Consider the following 20,473-nt stretch of genomic DNA (forward strand, 5'->3'; position numbering starts at 1 on the left):
AGTACGTGTACCCCCCCCCCCCCCCCCCCCCCCCCTGCCGCCCCCCCTGAGAGGCGGGGCTTGGGAGCATCTCAGCAGGGGCGGCTCTGGCATTTGTGATGGGGTATCTTATTAATGAAGCATATCATCTGCAGGCTGCTGCTATTTAAACTCCCAACTATACCAGGGAATTTGGACCAATAGGGGAGTGGTTCAGTCACTCAAATGACGTCCAGGCCTCTGGGTATGTCGACGGGCATGGGGGGGGGGATTCAGGTTTATTTTTATAGAGTCTGTGGTATTCGGAGAGAGGGCCGCACTCTGCATGCCTCATTTTTTCTGCTGTATCACCTCGGAACGGCGACACATGTCGGCCCCTCTCACAGCTGTTTCTGGGGTCAGAAGGTCACGGACATGTCGGCGGGGGGCCGCACTGCTGTTTTCAACTCGATCCGTCAGCCTCTTCACACGCTGACATGGCTCAGATAGTCTAACCTGGGAGTGGAATAAGCTGACTTACAATAGGGGAAGGTAATAGATGATGCAGCACGATGTAATCAAACCAGCATTATGTAAGTATACAAGTCTGTTAGTTGGTAAAAACATAGTGTTGTGTGTTAACTATGGTAGTAACACAGGTTTTAGTGATAATAATAAATGATAATCTGGTTTGTAGCATAGGTATCCAACTAATATTGATATGATAAAGGTGTACATTTTGTGGTAATAGCATTTGAGAACATATATAATAAAATATGTATACAAATGTTACTTAAGTGGAACTACAGAAGTATTAACTTAACTTAACAGCTTAACGTATCATAAGCAAAAGTACTTATAATGCGTCTGGCTCTTATAATATAGTAGAACACGATCCTATTCTGTTTATCACTAATACACTCGTTTTTCAATGTGGAGCCAACTGCAGTCGTTATTGCATCATATCATATATATCATGTGTTTTCATATGTACAATGTAACTAGTAACTGTGAGTGTTGAATACATGTGGAGTAAAAATGTAACTAATAGCTATATGTTCGTTGAATCAGTTGAAAATACAACTTTTAGAGATGTCCCCGATCACGCTTTTTATCCGCCGTTCCACGACGCATATCGTTTTTGTTGTTGTTTTTGTTATCGCAGCTGATGAACCAGAACACACAACAGAATTACTTCAGCTTCTCACCTCACAGTCAGACACCTCCTCACAGGAGAGTCACACAGAGAGAGAGAGAGAGAGAGAGAGAGAGAGAGAGAGAGAGAGAGAGAGAGAGAGAGAGAGAGAGAGAGAGAGAGAGAGAGAGAGAGAGAGAGAGAGAGAGAGAGAGAGAGAGAGAGAGAGAGAGAGAGAGAGAGAGAGAGAGAGCTGTAGGTCACGCTATATTTAGTCAGTGCATATTAAGTGTAACCTTGTCATTAATCTTTAGTGAGCGGGACCCTCCCGCTCGCAGCCCACACCCGAACCTCGTTTACAGACGACACAGTTCATGTGTAGTTTAGTTTGAGAAACCACCTGGAGTATCGCTGCTCTATATCCGTACTCCCCTGGCTGTGAGATTAGATTTAAACTGTTTCAAAACGGGTTTTCTGTAAGTACATTGTGGCAGATTAGCCTGCATCCCAACCGGTAATAAATGTCATGCAGAAAAAAAAAAGATTTAGCGCCTCTTTAACTTTTTGTGCATACTGTAAAATGCTTTTTTTTAAATGTCCCTTTTCAGTCAATTCCACAGTAAATTGTACCACTTTACAGTCGTCGCATCGTGCCATGTGGATATCTTTTACCTGACGTGTTTTCTCATCGGAAAAAAAAACCAACAGTTGGTAAACTTTGATCGCACGTCACTACTCTTTTATTTGGTTTACTTTGTGGTCACGTGAGCAGATTCTTTGTATAATGGGGGAGTCACGTGGGCTCTAAACAAAGCCCGTCTGCCTATCAAATCCTCTCGCAGTCCGGTGACAGCTCAGCAGTCTGCTTGGGTTGCCATGGCTGCTGTCATAGCAACTGTGTCTGTATAGACGGGTTAAGCCTCTCCCGGTGCTCTGCTGACTAAAGTCTGCTCGCTTTGAAGCGTTGTTTTGATGATGTCACCAAGTGGCCGATATCGCATTGTTAGCGTGGCACAGCGGGATCTGAACGTGTCACTTCAATTCAAATCTCTACAGATTTTACGTGGCGGTGGAGACACTGCTGTTGACCAGAGTTATGGTTTTGAATAATAGGGTATCATGGTGATATCTATTAGGAGAAGCGTGCAAAAGACAGACCAGCATGCTTCCTTGCGTTATACAAATGTGCAAATCAGAATGGAAATGCGCTGTGTGCAGTGTCTTACAGTCTGTGTCTCTCTGTCCAGATTGAGAACATCGACACCTGCCTCAGTTTCCTGGCAGCAAAAGGAGTCAACATCCAGGGACTGTCTTCAGAGGGTAAGGTGGACTCCTGCACGCCTGCTTTCACAGAGGTAGACCTGAAACCCGGGCCAGGCCGAGAGGACAAAGCTTTTTCCTTTTTTTTTTGGCAAGATCTTTTGCCAGGACCCGCTACATCAATGCCAGACAGTATACATTCAAACATGTAGGCTGTTTACATCATATTATCACACCAGGAACAATGGTAGTATTGGTATTAACACTACCAGTGTTATCATTGAGCGGTGAACAAGGAATCTGTGGACTGTTATGTCCCCGAACGGCAAGAAAGACGTTGGGTCGGTTCTCCGTTCAGAGTGCAGTATTCAGAGTCCAAGAACGTGCAAGTCAGATACATCAGAGAGCCAGAGCCAGCGGTAGACGGCATGTTACATTGTATTTGTTGTGTTTTCCAGCTGCTGTTGAATGCAGTTCAAGGGTACTCTCTTTAACTCCAACTCTGTTCACTTAATCGCGTCAACACCAGACGCTAGCGAGTCAGGTTGTGTCTCTATGTAAACAAGTGCCCTAAAACTAGGAGACGGCCGTGGAATTAAACTCAAAATATGCAAACAGCAGTGAACGACATGACATTGTTGTACCGTTGCAGTGGGCTAAAGGTGAAGGCGATTGAGCATTTAAAAGATCACCGTCTACCCAGCGTGCATAGGTATTGATGAGGCTTAATGCTTGTGGCACTAAAATAATGTGTCTGCAAAGGTCATAACAGTCAGAAAAGTCTTTGTAGCTTTAGTTCTTTTTACACAGAACAGTACCTACAGCTGCCATTTTGACTTATTTCTCTCCGGCTTCCACTTTTGACTTTATTCATCTACCTTTTCTCCCCCTTTTTTAATATTCCCCCCATTGTCCCTCTCCCTGGCCCACAGAGATCCGTAATGGTAATCTGAAAGCCATCCTCGGCCTCTTCTTCAGCTTGTCCCGCTACAAGCAGCAGCAGCAGCACGCCCAGCGGCAGACCTCCCAGCCGTCTGTCCCACCCAGGGCCCAGCCGCAGGGCGCCCACCCTCCCCTGAGCCAGCAGAGCAGCGCCCCGGCCCAGCTCGGCCACTCTACGCATGGGACTCCCACCCTCACGGCCCAGAAAGCAGCACAGGCCGAGATGCAGTCCAGGTGAGTCCGGCTGGCGCGATAGGTGCCGACTCCTGGCAACTGGACACATAAGGAACGTCACCTTAAAAACTGGGTGAACGGGTTTTTGTCACTGTATTCTTCACTTTTCTTGCTGTTTCTGCGGTTCCAATCCATCATGTTGTCATCGCTGTCCTCATGTTCACACCTCCTGTCGTTTATAACTGTGAATCTGACCTCTCTGTCTCTGTCCTCTTTCCATATCTCTCTTTTATTTTCCTCTAGGGATGGCTCTCAGAGTAAACTGCTCAAGTTTTCCCTTGGTCAGAAAAAGACCTCTAGGTCAGCTTCTTCTGCTTTTCTGTTTTCTTCCTCCTCCCTCTCTTTCCTCCTCCTCCACACCTCCTGTACCGTCCCCTTCCTGGAAATAGGAAGGTAGAAATTGCCCTGAATCAAGGATAACGTCTCTTTCGTACCCCGCAATGAGTTTCACGTTTTGTTTCTTTGTCTGCGATTAAGGGCAATCTCTACCACAAGCACCATCTAATATGCATGAGTGGTAGTGATAGGAACTAAAGCTCCGGGCTGCGTTTTCGGATGGCCCTGTCTGTCCGGCAGCGCGCCTCATTTAGCAAGCCTACTAAATGGGCTGTGAAAGACCTTTAGATAACCCTTAAGTAAGCACATCCCCCATGTAATGTGACATTAATAATTAACGCAGAAAGAATGTGTGACCGGGATGTGCGTCTTATCGGATCTGTTGTTTCAAATGTTTTAACTTCCGCCTGCGTTCACGTTTTCACTATTTTAGCATGCGGTGTTGTATTATGTGATGATGCACCCTGAAATTGGATTTAGGATGTGGTTTTGCATGCCGCCCATCCCAGATTCTGTTTGCATTGCACCTGCCCCACACCGGCTCCTCTCCAAAGCAAAGCAAGGCAAGGACCCCACCCTGTGGTCGGCCTGTGTAACTACAAGATTTAGAGCTGAGATTCTCCTGGTGCTCTCCACTTACAGCACTGCCTTAAAAAAAATTATATATATATTTATATTTCCCCGAATTTAGCTACATTTAAATATTACTTACTCAGAGAGCTAAAAGGTTTGTATACCTTTTTATTGTTTGCAAGGCCTGTTTTAGGGACAGACTACAAATTATCAACAATCTTATCTTATATCCATCCATCCATCCATCCATTTTCAATACCGCTTATCCTCATTAGGGTCACGGGGGCGCTGGAGCCTATCCCAGCTGACATAGGGCGAAGGCAGGGGACACCCTGGACAGGCCGCCAGTCCATCGAGGGCACATGTAGGGACATACAACCATTCACTCTCACATTCACACCTATGGGACATTTAGAGATCAATTAACCTGCAGCATGTCTTTGGACTGTGGGAGGAAGCCGGAGAGCCCGGAGAGAACCCACGCTGCCACGGGGAGAACATGCAAACTCCACACAGAAGGACCGCTCCGACCGGGAATTGAACCCGCGGCCCTCTTACTGTGAGGCGACAGTGCTAGCCACTACACCACCGTGCAGCCCCATCTTATCTTATATATACAAAAGAAATGCCTTTTAAATTAGTAAATCAACCTCAATTTCTAAAATGTCCACTAAATTGAGATCCGCTGCTCGTCAGAATAATGCAGTCAGGCGCTGAAAGAATCAAATGGATCTTGCAGTACACATAAAACCTCGGCGCTAGACCAAATTCAAACTTCAAAACGGGAAGCGTGTGCTTTATAAACCATTAGTAAAATGGTTCGGTGCTCTTCCATTTGCAATACCTTATCTTTCTTCTGTTCGAACCATTGACAGGGAACTCGTGTATATTAATTTTGACCTATTGCAGCCCGTAAAACAAACATATATCCATCACATCCATAATTTCTTCTACACGCGGCCATATCCAAAAGCGGGAAGGCAGTAGACTGAATGGTTCTGCCATAATTAAAAGCCGAATGATCTTAGGCTGCTCTTGACTAAATAATGTGGTGAAAAAAAAAAAAACATTACCTCGCAATGGCCGGATAAATAAGAGCCAGTCAAAGTGAAATGAGACTATAATGTATACAAGAGCTGAGAGAGAGAGAGAGAGAGAGAGAGAGAGAGAGAGAGAGAGAGAGAGAGAGAGAGAGAGAGAGAGAGAGAGAGAGAGAGAGAGAGAGAGAGAGAGAGAGAGAGAGAGAGAGAGAGAGAGAGAGAGAGAGAGAGAGAGAGAGAGAGAGAGAGAGAGAGAGAGAGAGAGAGAGAGAGAGAGAGAGAGAGAGAGAGAGAGAGAGAGAGAGAGAGAGAGAGAGAGAGAGCGAGCTGTAATCTGTTTGTCAGCATCTGCCTCGCAGTCACAGGATGATGATGATGATGATGATGATGGTGATGATGATGATGAATTAGTATTTCATTAGCCGTTTGTGTGCCATGGCCTGGCCAGATTACAGCTCGGCTCAGCTATGGAATCAAGGTGTGATGAATCTCACTTATCCGTGGCTAGTATTTCCTGTCTAAGCCATGCGGGGCAATAAAGGAGCAGGGCGTGGAATCTGAGGCCGTTGAGCTAACGCCTCCCCTCGGACCCGTCAGCCCGTCCAAACCCACTCGGAAAAGAAACGTCCACGCTGCGGTGAGCTCATCCGTCTCCGTTAGATTACCGTAGGTGCGTATGGGGAGGCGGAGCCAAGAGCTGTACGATTAAATCAATCGATAGCTGAGTTTACATTTATTGAACGGTGTGTAACTTTTAATCCAAGCCACAGACTTTCAGACTTAAACATGAGCCAGACATGAACATGCATCTAAAGAGTCTAAAATAGCTAAAAGCATAAAGAAAAGTTGGGAAAGATCTGTGACTCAGTAGTTAGTTTAGTCATTGATTTGAGGTCGAGCCCAACCAAGGGGACAGAGGGGAACTCTTCCCCTTGGAAGTAGGTAAAATCAACAAAAAAAAGCCAGAGCAATGATTAAACATGCACCATAATTTCTGTCAGGCTCCTCATAAATATTAACAGCTTAATGAAACAATAATGACTCTGACGGAAGAAACAGCCATTGAGTTGAATCCTTCGGTTGCCTCTGCCTGAACACATGCGATGTTATAACAGGCGTTAGCATCATGTTGTAGATTTTAGATCACACCTTGTGCTATGCAGTAACATGAGGAACAACCCCCCCCCCCCCCTCCTTGTTCACTTGCTGTAACAAAGCCTGCACAGTCCACCCTACTCTCCAGTTCTAATCAAGTGATACCCTCCTGTTTGAATTCGGAGGCTGTAGGCTGGATTTGTGTTATAAAACCTTAAAGGGATGTTTTCCTTAACTGTGCGAGTCGACGTCTTCATATCGAATGTGTTCTTTCCACATTGCTTCCCTCTCCCTGCATCAGACTTCCTGGCCCCTCAGCGAGGGTGTCCACTGCCGGCGGTGACATCCCTCCGAGAGGCTCGGTCAGCGCTGCCGGGAACCGACGCAGCCAGGGCTTCAGTGACAAGACCAAAGCCAACTCGCACCTGAACAAAGGTGAGGGCGTGAGAACAGAGACGGCTCTCGTGAATGTCAAGAACAGGTTGAAGGTGAATCGAGAGAATCCACTCCCCCCTCGGTGCTTCCGGTGAGTTTTCCGTTGCATTTGGGACCGAGAGAAAGGATTAAAACAAACAGTGCGTCGCCCGCAGCATGTGACGCCTTTTCAAGAGCAAACTCCTCCTTTTTAATGTTTCAGTTCAATTCAGTTAACTCTGAACATTTTTATATTTCACATCACAAGGAGAGTGAGAGAGAGAGCGTTAAATATCTGCCTTTGGACCTGTGTTTACTGGTTTACGGACATTGTCCCAGTTTTAAGGTGAGGTGACGAGCTGGGATTTATTGGATAATGTCTTTTAGATGTTGTTTTGACCTTCGTTTACAGCATTTAGCTTGTGTTTTGGAGATTTTGCTTAAAGACGGCATCCAAACGTGTTGAAACATCAATTTATTTCTGTTTTTTTTTTCTACAAACCAAAGAATCCCATCCAAGACGGTGTTTTTAAACTTGTAAAAACTGAACTAGGTATTTTTCAAACACTGTTTCACATCTTTTGTCCTGATGCTTTCAACCAGGAGAGTTTCTTTTTCAGTTGGATACAGAAATGTGCTCTCACTCGTTTATTTTAAACTCCTCTGACCCAAACTCGTGCGTGTGTTTGGCAGTTCAGTGAGAGCTGTGTTGTCACAATTTAGAAGGCCAAGGCTTTATATAGACTGTTGGTGTTCACACAGTCTAAACTCATTACCCTGAGAGGGGGAGAGAGAGAGAGAGAGAGAGAGAGAGAGAGAGAGAGAGAGAGAGAGAGAGAGAGAGAGAGAGAGAGAGAGAGAGAGAGAATGAATCCGTTGTCTGTGTTTAAAGTAACTCAAATTGACAAAATAACTGGGATCACTGTGGGACACTTATTCTGATGCTTATTCTGGAGATGAGGCACTTTCAAAGGGGACAGTGTTTCTGTGCGTTTGGGCACAATATGTGTGTGTGTGTGTTTATGAACAGTGGTGTCGTTTTTTCATGGAATAGTACGACATTTTTTTGGAAAGCTGACTATTTGTGAGAGATGGGAAGATTGAAACTACTTTGATGTCTTTGTGCCAGCCACCAGGAAACAACTGGAAACAACACATTGTGTTTTGTTTTGTTCACTCTGTACAACAATAAGTACAGGTTGTGATTTTTATAGCGGGTTATGTACCGGACCTCCTTGTGGTTGCCAGGCTGCTTTGTGGTTAGATTCAGATTGACGGTACAGAAATGAGAGTGTGATGTCAAGCGTATAAATATAACCCTGGCTGGTAATTAAATATGCTGCAATATTAATGCTTTGCATATTGTATAGAGAGCTTTTAGTGGTACTTGTAGCAGTAGTTGTATGTGGGAGCAAAAGTAGTAGCGGAAAAATAATGTTCGAGCTGTCACTCACCAGGTGTGTGCGTGACCAGTGTGTCAGGAAAGTTTCCATAGAAAGGACCAAAAGCTCATCTGGAAATCGGATCAACTAAGTAAAAAATGTGTTCAACATCAAGAGAGTAAATGTACCATCCTGGCGTGCACCTGTGTTTGTGTGTGTTTGGGATCAGCAGACCATGTGATTGGCAGCAGGAAGTATGACAATCCCTTGTCGACGCCCCCTCCTTCGTGCCTTTTTGTTGGCATGCTGCCGAGTCCCTCCCCCCTGCCATGCCACCCTCCTCCGGCACTCTCTGAATGGCTGGCCGTGGCTTGGGACTCTCCTCTCCTCTCCTGTCCATCTCCTTCTGTCTGTTCCATTTTTCTCTGTTCCTCCTGGACGTCTGCAGCACCCATGAGGTTTGTCAGCTCGCACTTGTAGACCGCCTTGAGCTAGTGGCGCAGTGTCAGATGTAGACTTTGAGCTTTGCATTGAAACTTTGAAAGTATGGCAGCAGATTTAGTCAGTTGTGTTGTTATAGATCCTTGAACTGCGTGCATGTTTGGTGCTACAAAAAGAAGGTGTTTTTCAGGTCAGAGGATGTCAGTAAGTCAGTTGACCTGAACTTTGATTAAAGTAATGAGGTTTAAAGGATCGTGGTCAACTAGTCGTCAACCTTGCTACCTTCGTGTGAAACTGACCCTGATTTAGAATTTAAAATCTGACAGTGTCAGTCTGAATTTCCAGTTTAGTTTAGTTTGCCTAAAAAAAAAAAAAAAATGCACGTGTTGCACTTATGCTGCTTGCACGTCATCTCGGCATGTTGCGAGACGGTGTTGCTGCAGGTTCAGGCGGTCAGAGAGGCACCTGCTATTGTGAGGCCAGATCTGCTCTGTGTCAATGGCCCTGACACCAGAACCAGAGGACGGTAAGGAAACAGGACCTGAATCTCCTCTTCTGCTCGGCGTTAACACAAGGTGACAGCGCCTGGGTGTCCACCGAGTGACACAGTGCACCACCTGTGTGTGTGTGTGTGTGTGTGAGTGTGTGTGTGTGTGCGTGGCCAGAGTGCCCCCGCCGAATGAATAGCCTTCTGATGAGCCGTAGCGTAACTGTTTGAGTGTATTCATGTGGAGAAACTTTAAAAGGTTTCCGTCCCCGAACAAAAGCTGGCTGTGCCTCTCACTTTTTAGAGCACAATGACCGAGGGGGGAGAGAAAGGGAGAGAGAGAGAGAGAGAGAGCGAAAGGCTTCTCAAATCAGAACGTGATGAGTAAGCATACATCTGCAGCCTCACACTTCGCGCCAGTCGGATATCATTTTTAAATGCCCGTGAAGGTGTCAACCGGTGAGCGACAAATCCTCCGCGTGCCTCGGGGTTTGACGTCAAAAAACACGCTTTCAGTCGCACCGTATATGAGAGTGACTTGAATGCAAGAAAAGGGCATTTTCAGGTCAGCAATTTTGGCCGCCGACCGACTGACAAGGTTAAGCTTAACGTCTCGTGACAGTGAGAGAGGGGTCGGGGGGGCGCTCGCGGTGTCTAAACGGTGTCAGCCCACTCTCTACGTCTAATGCTTTTACTGCTCCCTCTTTTTATGTGCAAGTGGTCACACTGCATTGTATTTGCTCTGGTCCTCCAGTCCCGGCGGTTAAAGCGTTGGAAGTCGCTGAGCAGAACAAACATCCCCCTCTCCCCTAAACATGACATGCACACACACACACACACACACAGAGAAGAGTGTTGACACTTGTGTGGAATTACACGCTTTTCCTCGGCTGCAGACAGGCATTAACACAAAAGAAACGCTTTCTACAGGCACACGAGTGTGACGGTCCATGAAACGAGTTTCGGGTCCACTTCGGCTCATTTCCCAAATTGCCGTGATGTTATCAGGAGGCTGCTCTGTAAAGGAGTAGGCAGGAGCCTGAGACGGATTCGGAGAGGGTGAGACAGGTTTTTATGGCAGTGGTGGCCTGTGGTCCTTTCCCCCTCTGGGCTCTCCACCACTGTCATTTTCTGCTCTCGGTTTTATTCTGTAATGACCGCTGTAATTAAGCTTTCGAGTAGTAAACACTGAAATTCGTTCAGCATGTTTCCTCGAGCAGACAGCTCGACCAGCGCTGTGAAAGAGGGGCACTTTGCACATTAATTCCAAGGATTTTGTCCCTCGGCTGCACAGGGCGGGTCATTAGGTCAGTGACCCATTCTTCGGTCACGTGAAGACTCTCCCGTGGTTTATTTTTGGAAGAAAAATTGCTTCCTCAAGTGCATTTTGATGATTAGAAAAGCCTGTTTCTCAAAATGCAGCTCGAAAAAAAAATATGCCATAGTGATAATTTGTGATCAGAATATTTACTAGAGATTTTTTTTTTCTCCCATTTGATTGTGGTTATTGTCAAAAATTGTGAGGCTGTTTTTTTGTATTATTTTTAGCCTGCCTAAAAAGAAGATGCATCCACCGCTCCCCTCCCACCCCACCTTGTGGCCACTTAATTGAATGTAAACAGAGCAGGTTCAATTTTAAAAACAGCAGAAAAGTGTGCACCTTAATCTGACTTTCTGTTTATTTAAACCTCGTCTGGTTAAACCTCGGTCGGGTTCATGACGCAACATTGCCCAGGTCCCTCAGTCTCGCGTCACTTCTGACCCGACACGTTATAGATTGACCACTTGCCCCTCGCCCCGTAGCAACCCAACTGGAGCGTGTCAGTCCCGGTCACCGGGTGCAGCCATGACAACGACCAGCTGTCCCTATAGTGTCCAGGGCCTCTCCATGTCCTGCCTTTCTGCTCCTGTTCCTTTCTGACTCCCCCAACAGCAACAAAAAAATAAAATCCAAGCTGACCCCATTCACGGCCAGCACAGACCGTCCTGCTGGCCCGCATCAAAGCTTCACTTATCCCAAACCTGCACTCCCCTTATTCTCTCTGCGACCCGGAGGTCCCCCTCTCATTCAGCCGCCTCCAATAGGACGCCAGCTATTAGCAACCTGACCCACTTTCCCGATTGCTAACTGCTAGCATGGCTAATTGGGCTCCATCCACTTCCTAATGGCTGCATTGTTTCACTAAATGCTAAGCAGAGGGAGAAGGGAGAGCGCCTATTTCCAATTAAGACATGAAAGGTGTTGTAAAAATGAAATAAAGCAGAGAGCCAGATGAGTGTTTAGCATTCTGCCTAAACGGGGACTTCATGAGGCCACATGACTAACATACAAGTATGAATATGAGCAGCGTGAGAGGGATATTATCATTGTGTAACCTGTGCGCACCATCGGAAATATGAGTGATTTCCATATGCACCGTCATCAACTAGAGTGAGTCAGCCAGTGGGGCACGCACACATGCATGAACATGCACCTTTCAGTGCAATCTTTTGTAATTGCAACACACACACATACACACACACATACATACATAGGGACATTGACTTCACTCTCTGCTCATGTAGACACTACTGCCCTCCATCTTTACATAACGAATAGTTTAAAGTCGAGATGATTAACCCATTTAAATCACAACCCTTGTCATATTGGGCACCTATTTAACAATATATGACTATTTGTTTTGTTTCTATCAAAATCCAGTCATCTTTCCTTTCTGGGTTGTTTTTTTGGGGGTTTTTTTGCAGTGCATTAAGAACCTGAATACCCATAGGTCTAAGGTGACTACAGTGACTTCAGCAGTGACTTGGTATACATATAAGTGTGTGTGTGTGTGTGTGTGTGTAGGTGGGGGTGTGATGGAACTGTTATGATTAATTCCTCCCAGTGCTCCCTGCAGAGGCCCTCTCTCTCTCTCTCTCTCTCTCTCTCTCTCTCTCTCTCTCTCTCTCTCTCTCTCACTGGCCGTTGGTGTTTGAATATTCAAATGTTACTGGTCTGAACTCTGCGCCGCTTGTAGCACCACTCTGAATTCACCCCGACAAAGCTCAGGATACTGTAGTTCTCTTAGTAAGAGCAGCAACTCTCGCCAGGAATTCCCGCTCTTCTCTCGCTCCTTCGGCTCTCGGTAAGTTTCCCCTGATGCTGCCGAGTGACTTGTTGATTCACCCAAAACAATTATTTTTGTAGGTGATGTGTTGATACGGTGGTTTACGAGAGCATGTTTGCGCTTTCTATTTCTAAACCGTTCATGTCCGAGTTGAAACTGTATTTTTTTTTTTTTTTTTTTACACCTTTTTATGAATGTCATTTACAAGGCACTGAGTACGTCTAACCAGATGTAGGCAGACAATGTTTCTTAGTGAAGCAGAGGGACGCTGACCAAAAGCAGTCCATATAAGTCCAAGCCTTATAAGTGCAGCAGCACTGCTTCTTGACTTGGCCTGCTTGGCAGGACTTTAAAGCACTGGTGCCTGCTGCTCATTGTTTTTATAAACAGTTTGTGATGGGCTCCTCTCATTGTTAGTGCTAAAGGGTTTTTAACAGTTTTGGTGGCCAGCCCGAAGGAAAGTAATGGCACGTTTGGCTGCATCGACGCAAGCCGCCTCCAGGCCCTTATAAGGCCGCTTTGTGTGGGGTCAGTCAAGACTAAGCATCTCTTTTCTCTGCCCCCTTACAGATCCTTCTTCCTCAACTGTACCTCCCTATCTCATCTTTTAATCCTATGTCTCTTTTCTGGTGCAGATTCCTCAGAGGGCATGACCTCACAGCCTTTGGTGATGACTGAGCATGCTCCGTCATCTGCAGTGACCGTCGGCTCCTCCACCAGCATCCCCGCCGCTACCTCCGGCCAGATCCCTCCCCCATCTTCGTTGTCCTCACCCTCCTCCTCCTCCTCCTCCACGGCCATTCCCCAGCCCAGCAGCAGCAGCAACAGCAGCAAGCCCTGGAGGAGCAAGTCTGTGAGCTCCAAGCACATCTCCCCCTCGCCCTCCTCCACCGGCAGCTCTGCCATGCAGTCCGTCAAGCAGGAGAAGGACACCTCCTGTAAGGCGGAAGCTCCCCCTAAGGTCGTCGCTCAGAAGTCAATGCTGGAGAAGCTTAAGCTCTTCAACAGTAAAGGAAGCTCCAAATCTTCCACATCCTCCAATGGAGCAGCGGCCCAGACCGACAGCGCCCCCCCGGCCAGGCAACTCGAGGCGGCGAAAGCGGAGAGAGCCGAGACCGGCTCCAACACTGAGCCCCTGGAGGAAGACGACGGCAACGTCCGGCCGGGGATGAACGGGACCAGCAACGGGACGGCCTACGGAGCAGCTCCCCCTGCAGGCACGACTGTCTCCACAACCGCCAGCAGCCCCAAAATTGCCCTGAGGGGCATTGCCCAGCGCACTTTCAGCAGAGCTTTGACTGCCAAGAAGGGCTCTATCAAAAGCACAGAGAAAGACAAGGAGAAGGGGAAGGAGAAGGAGAAGGAGAAAGCGAAGGAGGCGGGGAAACGCATCTCGGTCCCCGAACGGACAGAGCTCAGGGGGGACGAGCTGAAGGAGGAAGTAGCACCTGTTGCTGTCGACACAGACAGCTCAAACAAAAGGACCTCTAAAATCACCAGCTTCATTCCCAAGGGGGGTAAGGTGGCCAAAAAGGAGAGTTCCACCCCTGCACACAGCGGAATACCAAAGCCAGGAGGCAAAGCCCCCGGAGTCGGGGGGAAAGCTTCCTCAGTGAAGGAGGCTGGGGAGAGGCCTCGGAGCATGCGGTTAGGAGGGGGTCTGGGGATGCACCGCGGCCCCCTGGACAGAGACAGGGACAGCAGACACTCCAGCTCTACCTCCAGCCTGGCCTCCACAGAGGGAAAGTCCAGCGCCTCCCCCGTGGCAGGAGGAGGCACTACACAGAGCACAGCCAGCAACACCATCAGCGTGCAGCTACCTCAGACTCAACAGCACCACAGCCACCCCAACACGGCCACCGTCGCACCTTTCATGTACAGGTGAGCTCACCCGGACCGGGCCTGACAAAGCCTCCATGTCATTTTATATATCTGTATTTCTCCGCCGCATGAAATATTTTTTAAACAGTCAAATTCAAATTTAGGGGAGGGGGAAAAAAAAAACACAATTTCTTTTTTTAATAAGAATTACTACTCACCCATCCCTAGCTGCACCTAGCATAACACCCGCTACTATCTGACTAACTGTTAGTTGCATTATGGGTAACATAGGCACCAGGTTTTGACAAGGAGGAAGAAAATAGAAAATATGATATCTCTAATTCTGCTGCATATTTTGATAAATGTTTAAAACTACACTAAATTGTGGCTTTCGTGCCGATGTTTCTACTATAAATAACTTTGAAGCCGGGCTACGACACAGCGAGTAGGATCAGGCTTCACAAAACACTGATAAAACAAAGCCAATAAACCACGGCACATCCTCCTCTGACTAAAACGCTGACACACAGCACATTTTCCAGAAATGGTCAGGTTGAATTCTTCACTGACTACGAGATTTGAATGTTTACTGGAGTGTATTTGTTCAGTCGTATGCCTGATAACAATCCCGTGCACGCTGTTAAACTATCTAAGCTCTTGAATAACTACAAATTGGTGTCCGGCCCTGTATATATCCGTAATACGGTGTGTCTAGGATTTGTCAATGTTTGTGATAACTTTTTTAAAGTCATCTCACATCCTGACATTTGATTCTCTGACGGCGTCTGAAAGTAGCCATCTGTGAGCTGTTAACCAGGAATGTCACATCTGTGTTTGTTCACGTGTGTGTGTGTGTGTGTGTGTGTGTGTGTGTGTATGCAGAGCGTATTGTCTGCATGCGTGTGCAAATGTGTGTGGACGTTGTGCGCCTCTGACCTCTGACCTCTGCCCCCAGTGTGATAAGGAAGGAGGTCGCGAGTCGTTTCTTACAGCCATCTTATAGCCTCCTTGAAGAACCCCCCCCCCCCCCCCCCCCCCCCCTGTCATCAGTACTCAGAACTTGCTCCATACCTGTCAGGTGCCATTACCTGCAGCATTATAACGACTCCTCTTGTCAGAAAGAGTCTGTTTTACGGAACGTTAAAGAAGTAAAAAAAGCCTTAAGGTTCACGTTCACCTGCTCAGGACTGGGAGAAGTAAGAAGAAAGCGCCCTGCCAGAGATAAATGGATGTTAGTGCCTGAAAATAACCGGAAGTTTCAACCAATATGAGGTCAGTTAACCAGTTGACACGCTGTGCAAGAGGCAGTCTGTGGCATCGACTGGCTCCCACTCAGCAGTCAACAAGGACAAAGTCTGGGATCAGGCAAAGACCAAAGGCTGCATATAACCGAGGCATTCGAACGTCACCGTCTCAGAAAGCACCAGCCAGTGCTGCTCGTGAACTGTATTGATTTCTCCTTCAAAGACTACCGTTTACTGGCATTTTAGGGCTTAGCGGACTTTGAAACACTGCAGATTTAATTCTTAATCATGTTTATCCCTCTTTCGTGACAATTTGCTGAATATTAGGTTCACTGCTAAATGCACTATAATTCAAAAAATCAATAATATCCCCCTCCTTTGATCCCTCGAACTATTTGTTTTCCCCCAGATCCCAAACAGACGGTGAGGAAACAGGAAACCTTGAGACCGGCTCGGGAGGAAGAGGGGGAGACGTTTGCTTCACCAAGACCAGCCAGCTCTCCACCGAGGACCTTTCAGGTGGGTGATCACTCACGGAACAGGATCCGCCTCTGTTTGGCTTTTTGTGCCGCTCAATATTTAAATTAATTTGTCTCACTCAGCTGAAGACCCAGAGACCAGGCGGCTGCGTACCGTCAAAAACATCGCAGACCTGCGGCAAAACCTGGAGGAGACCATGTCCAGCTTGCGAGGAACTCAGGTCACACACAGGTAAAGAAAACAAAGACGTTCATTCTGCTGGCGGATTTAAAGTGGCAGTCGTCGGTGATTAAGTAGTGCAGCGCAGCTGAGACCAACTTGGTGCGTATAGTAATGAGAATCATTTTGTTGTTGTAAACTTGTAGATAAACTTGTCAAAGAGTAGCATGTGCTCTAGAAGAATATAGGCAGGTACGGCAGGAATAAGGCGAGAAACACGAGAGGAGGAAGAGTTGTGGAGAATGAAGTTGAAATGTTGAAGTGATTCTTGACATTTCGTCTTTATTCTCGTAAAGGTATTTCAACAGCTTTATTCTCAACATTTATCAAAAATGCAAAACACTCAAAAGACTGAATATTGTTTTCCTTGTGCCTGGCAATAATACTGAAAGTCCAGCCTTTTCCTCTACGTTTCAACAACTTTCTTCTTAAAATGTAGATAATTGCCCGGCCCTAATACTCTCCATTTCCTAATCCATTTGCAGTAGGCAACAGAACAAATACAATGTAATTATGCTGTTTATTCAGCGCAGAATAATCATCAGCACGAGCCATATATCGCTCCCTGCGTATTGCATGTTTCGTAAAGCAAATCTACTATAAAAAGCCCCCCAAAAAAAGAGAAAGATTAAGGTAATTTCCTGCACACCTTGTCAATCCAACACTGCACATAGAGGATTTTTTTTAATTTTTTTAAAGTGTTGCAGTGGGAAACAACAACTCTACTGTTTGGGGAATCATCAAAGTGTAGCGCCTTGCAAGAGCTGCTACGGCTGAGTGGTAAACGGGCCAAATCGGGATAACTGTTGGGGATTTGAACTGCCTCATGGTCAGCAGACTGTGTCTGTCTAGGTTTACAGGTATTACCTCTTTTTCTCCTTGTTGCCGTCTCTTTTGAAGGGATCTCTTGCTTTGATCGCAGGGCATGTCTTTCATGCCGTCTTTGATTCAGGTTTAGCTCTAATCACGTTCCCTCCCACAGAAGTTTGACCTCTGCTCCGGCCTCGCGTGTCTCGCCGCTGACCCAGCTGTCTCGATTTAGTTTGGGCTTTGTAGTAAGCTTCATGTGTCCTGTTGTCCTGTTTTAAAACCGTGACAAAGAGCCTTTTATCTCTACTTTCCCTCGGTCTGTCCACCGAGGAGATTCACGCAGTTTGCTGCTGGGATGTTTGGTAGTTTTGTGAACCTGCACGATATCTCAAATCTTGGTGGACGGATCGGCCGTGAGCCAAGAAGCAATCGATCTGGTCGTGGTGGTGATCCAAACCTATTTCCCCTTTATTCTCTCTTCTCTCCGTCTCCTTCTGCTCAGCACCTTGGAGACCACCTTCGATGGCAGCGTCACCACAGATGTCAGCGGTGGGGGAGGCGGCGGCAGCAACGGCAGCAGCAGCAGCAGCAGCGCAGGGGGTCGAAGCAGCATCCTCAGCCTCACTTCTGCCCGCCCCTCCCTGTCGTCATGGCGACTGGGCCACTCCAGCCCTCGTCTGCAGGCGGGCGACGCCCCCTCTATGGGAAACAGCTATGGTGGCGGCGGCCGGGTGGCCGGCGGCCAGACGGGGCGCTACCTGTACCCCGGGCATCTCCGGCGGCAGCTGGCCGGCAGGGGAGGAGCCATCTGCAGCGTGGACCTCGGAGACCGAGCCGGGGAGGACATCGACCTGGACGGCATCGCCGTGGACGTCACCGGGTACATGAGCGATGGAGACGTGCTGAACAAGAACGCCACGCGCCCCGACGACGTCGCCAGCGGGTAAGCGGACAACTCTGATTGAGACCTTTTTAGTAATCAAAGTTTATTTGAAAGGAAAATGACTTGACAGCAGCTTTGTTCCAGCTTCTCCAATGTAAAGGATGTGCTGCTTTTATCTGCGTTTCATTATTATAAATAAGACAGTTATTCTGGGAACTTGTGACAGGCGCATTCCACTGTTTTTTTTATTCCGGAATCGATTTAATGAAATAAATTGTATTACAGAAATATTATTAGTTGCATCCTACCATGCAACAAAGGCAATCTTTGTGAGAGAGACGCGGCACACTGGCTGAAGATTATAACTTCAAATGATATTCTTCTGTAATTTGATCCGCTGCATCTGAGTTAACTTGTTAACATAGTATCTCATTCAAATCTGGAGGGTGACATACAGTATTGTATGATAAACATATACATTTTTTTATTTTTTTATCTACACATTGGTAGATAATCGATTTATTTTGACGTCCCTTAGAAGGTGAGCCAACAACTAATTTACCCTCCACCACTGCTAGCACAACAGTTGACTAATTATTTGGCAATGCAGTATTGAAACGTGGTAAATAGCAACTTTTTTTCCACTATTATGAGCGCATCATGTTTCTGGGTTGGTTGTAGCGTTGTCATGGTTGACCATGTGAGTTGTCTGAAATACAAGCTTGCCAGAAGAGGGCGGCAGTGTTCCTATTTCTCACTATTTCTGCTTGTGATCCGGTTCCCTCCAGCTCAGTATCCCTTCTCTCTGTCTGCAGATGCAGTAATGCTAATAATGCCGATAACCTGTTTATTCGCTCTCTCAGAGCCACTGTCCGTGTTGCAACAGGCCCCCCTCTGCATACTTTGGCTGTCACACTGTGCAATTTAAACCTCAGCCGACATCCTTATTATTATCAGATAAAGTCGTAAAAAGGTATTTGACGGGAGAGGGGTCTGGTGATAGAGCTGCTGCATGGATTTGTTTGTGTTCAAATTAATGCAAATGTGGCTCACAGTCTGAAAGCAAGGTGATTTAAAAAAAACAAATTAAAAAAACCCCACAAGATGGAATTACCTCCTCTGTCCTCCGCGGGTTTGCGCTGATTTGCCGAGCCCGGAGGCAGCTGTAGAAGTCGAGGGAGCTAAGTGCTCTTGAAGTACTTGATATGTCTGAATCTGTGGCTGAGCAGACAAAGGCCCGAGCCGCAGCCCCCCACCTGGACAGGTGAGTGATGTGAGCCGGTTAGCGGGAGCCATTTGCTCGCTCTGAAACTTGATATCCAGGCCGGGGATCGGACCTGCGAGGCGGGCAAATTAGGAACAATTTCCTTCTGAGGATTTTTTTTCTGACACTTCTGATGTTGTTCAAAGGCTGCAATTACAGATGACGCTCCTGATAAATTAGATTTGTTCATTAAATAACAAGATTTAAAAAAACAGGCTGTCCTAATGGGTTAACCATCTTAAACAGACACAGACTGATGAAGTCCCCCCAACCCTTCTCCACATCCTCGGGACATTTAGCGGTTTGCTCCGTCACAGTCCTGTTAGCATCCACGAACTGGTTCTTCCAAACGGGGCTGAGATGTTAACCAAAAGAGGAGGGGCATTGCAACAGTAGACTCTCACATTTCGACTCCTCTCCTCCACTTAAAGGGGTCACAATGTCCTCACCTCTAGTCGTATCCGTAGCCATGCCGATAGCTCTGGTTGTATCTGTCATCGCGCGCTCTCTTGTCTAGTGCCGTGTGTTCTTTGCCTCGAAACAATGGAGGTGAGTGGAATTTAATTTGTGGTAAAGCAATTGCATTGAGAAAATGAAAGGGCATCATCTCTTTCCAGACGTCGGTGTCCCCTCCTTTGATCAGTTTACGTCTAAATACTTAGAAATAGTCCCCATTGACACCTATCAATGCTGTAAGCACAGGGTTAATTCATCCAGTAGTTGATTGACAGAAAACTGAATTGTGTCTTTTATTAAGTCAACTTTTGTTCTTTTCTTCACCGGTGTACTCTATATCTATACTATATTAAGTGTATAGATTTACTATCTTTGGGTTTTGGACTATTGGTCAGACTTTTGTCAAGCCAAGACCTTCAGCTCTGGAAAATGGTGCTAATTTCTCACTATTGTGTCATGGAAAAAATGACAACTTAGAGCTGCATAATTGATGAAAACGGTTATTTATAAGCAGTCTAACAGAAGACTGAGATCAGATACGCTGCTGTCTGTCTCGGTACCTAATTGATTTAGTCATCTCTCGAGTCCTACGGCAGAGACAACATGACTGATGACATGTTCAGTGTCTGCATCGGGGTTTTTTTTCCTCCAATCTCCAACCCCCTTTCCTCTCGGCTTCTCTGGCCCTTGGAGACCAGGATCTCTTCCCCCCCCCCCCCCACCCCCACCCCCAGCCTCCCGATCTATCCCTCCGCCCTCCCCCTTCCCTCGTATCCCTCCTCCGCTCTACGCAGCCAGACCCAACCTCCAGCCGGGAGGGGAAAGCATGCGGAGCTGAGGAGAGAGGCTGCATACCAACACACACACACACACACACACACACACACACACA

The 20,473-nt window shown here is 46.9% G+C and overlaps 1 protein-coding gene across 1 annotated transcript in view; it reads left to right on the forward strand.

Annotated features, from left to right (window-relative positions):
• The window catches only part of nav2a (neuron navigator 2a), an 82,904-nt gene that overhangs the window by 17,722 nt on the left and 44,709 nt on the right, over positions 1-20,473 (forward strand). Inside the window, exons 4-10 of the mRNA XM_034561141.1 lie at positions 2,341-2,413; positions 3,286-3,529; positions 6,875-7,008; positions 13,040-14,285; positions 15,879-15,988; positions 16,072-16,180; positions 17,481-17,921. Coding sequence (XP_034417032.1) covers positions 2,341-2,413; positions 3,286-3,529; positions 6,875-7,008; positions 13,040-14,285; positions 15,879-15,988; positions 16,072-16,180; positions 17,481-17,921 — 2,357 coding nt within the window. The remainder of the gene's footprint in view (positions 1-2,340; positions 2,414-3,285; positions 3,530-6,874; positions 7,009-13,039; positions 14,286-15,878; positions 15,989-16,071; positions 16,181-17,480; positions 17,922-20,473) is intronic.

This window comes from Cyclopterus lumpus, chromosome 3, assembly GCF_009769545.1.
Source record: "Cyclopterus lumpus isolate fCycLum1 chromosome 3, fCycLum1.pri, whole genome shotgun sequence".
In the NCBI taxonomy this organism is placed as follows: domain Eukaryota; kingdom Metazoa; phylum Chordata; class Actinopteri; order Perciformes; family Cyclopteridae; genus Cyclopterus; species Cyclopterus lumpus.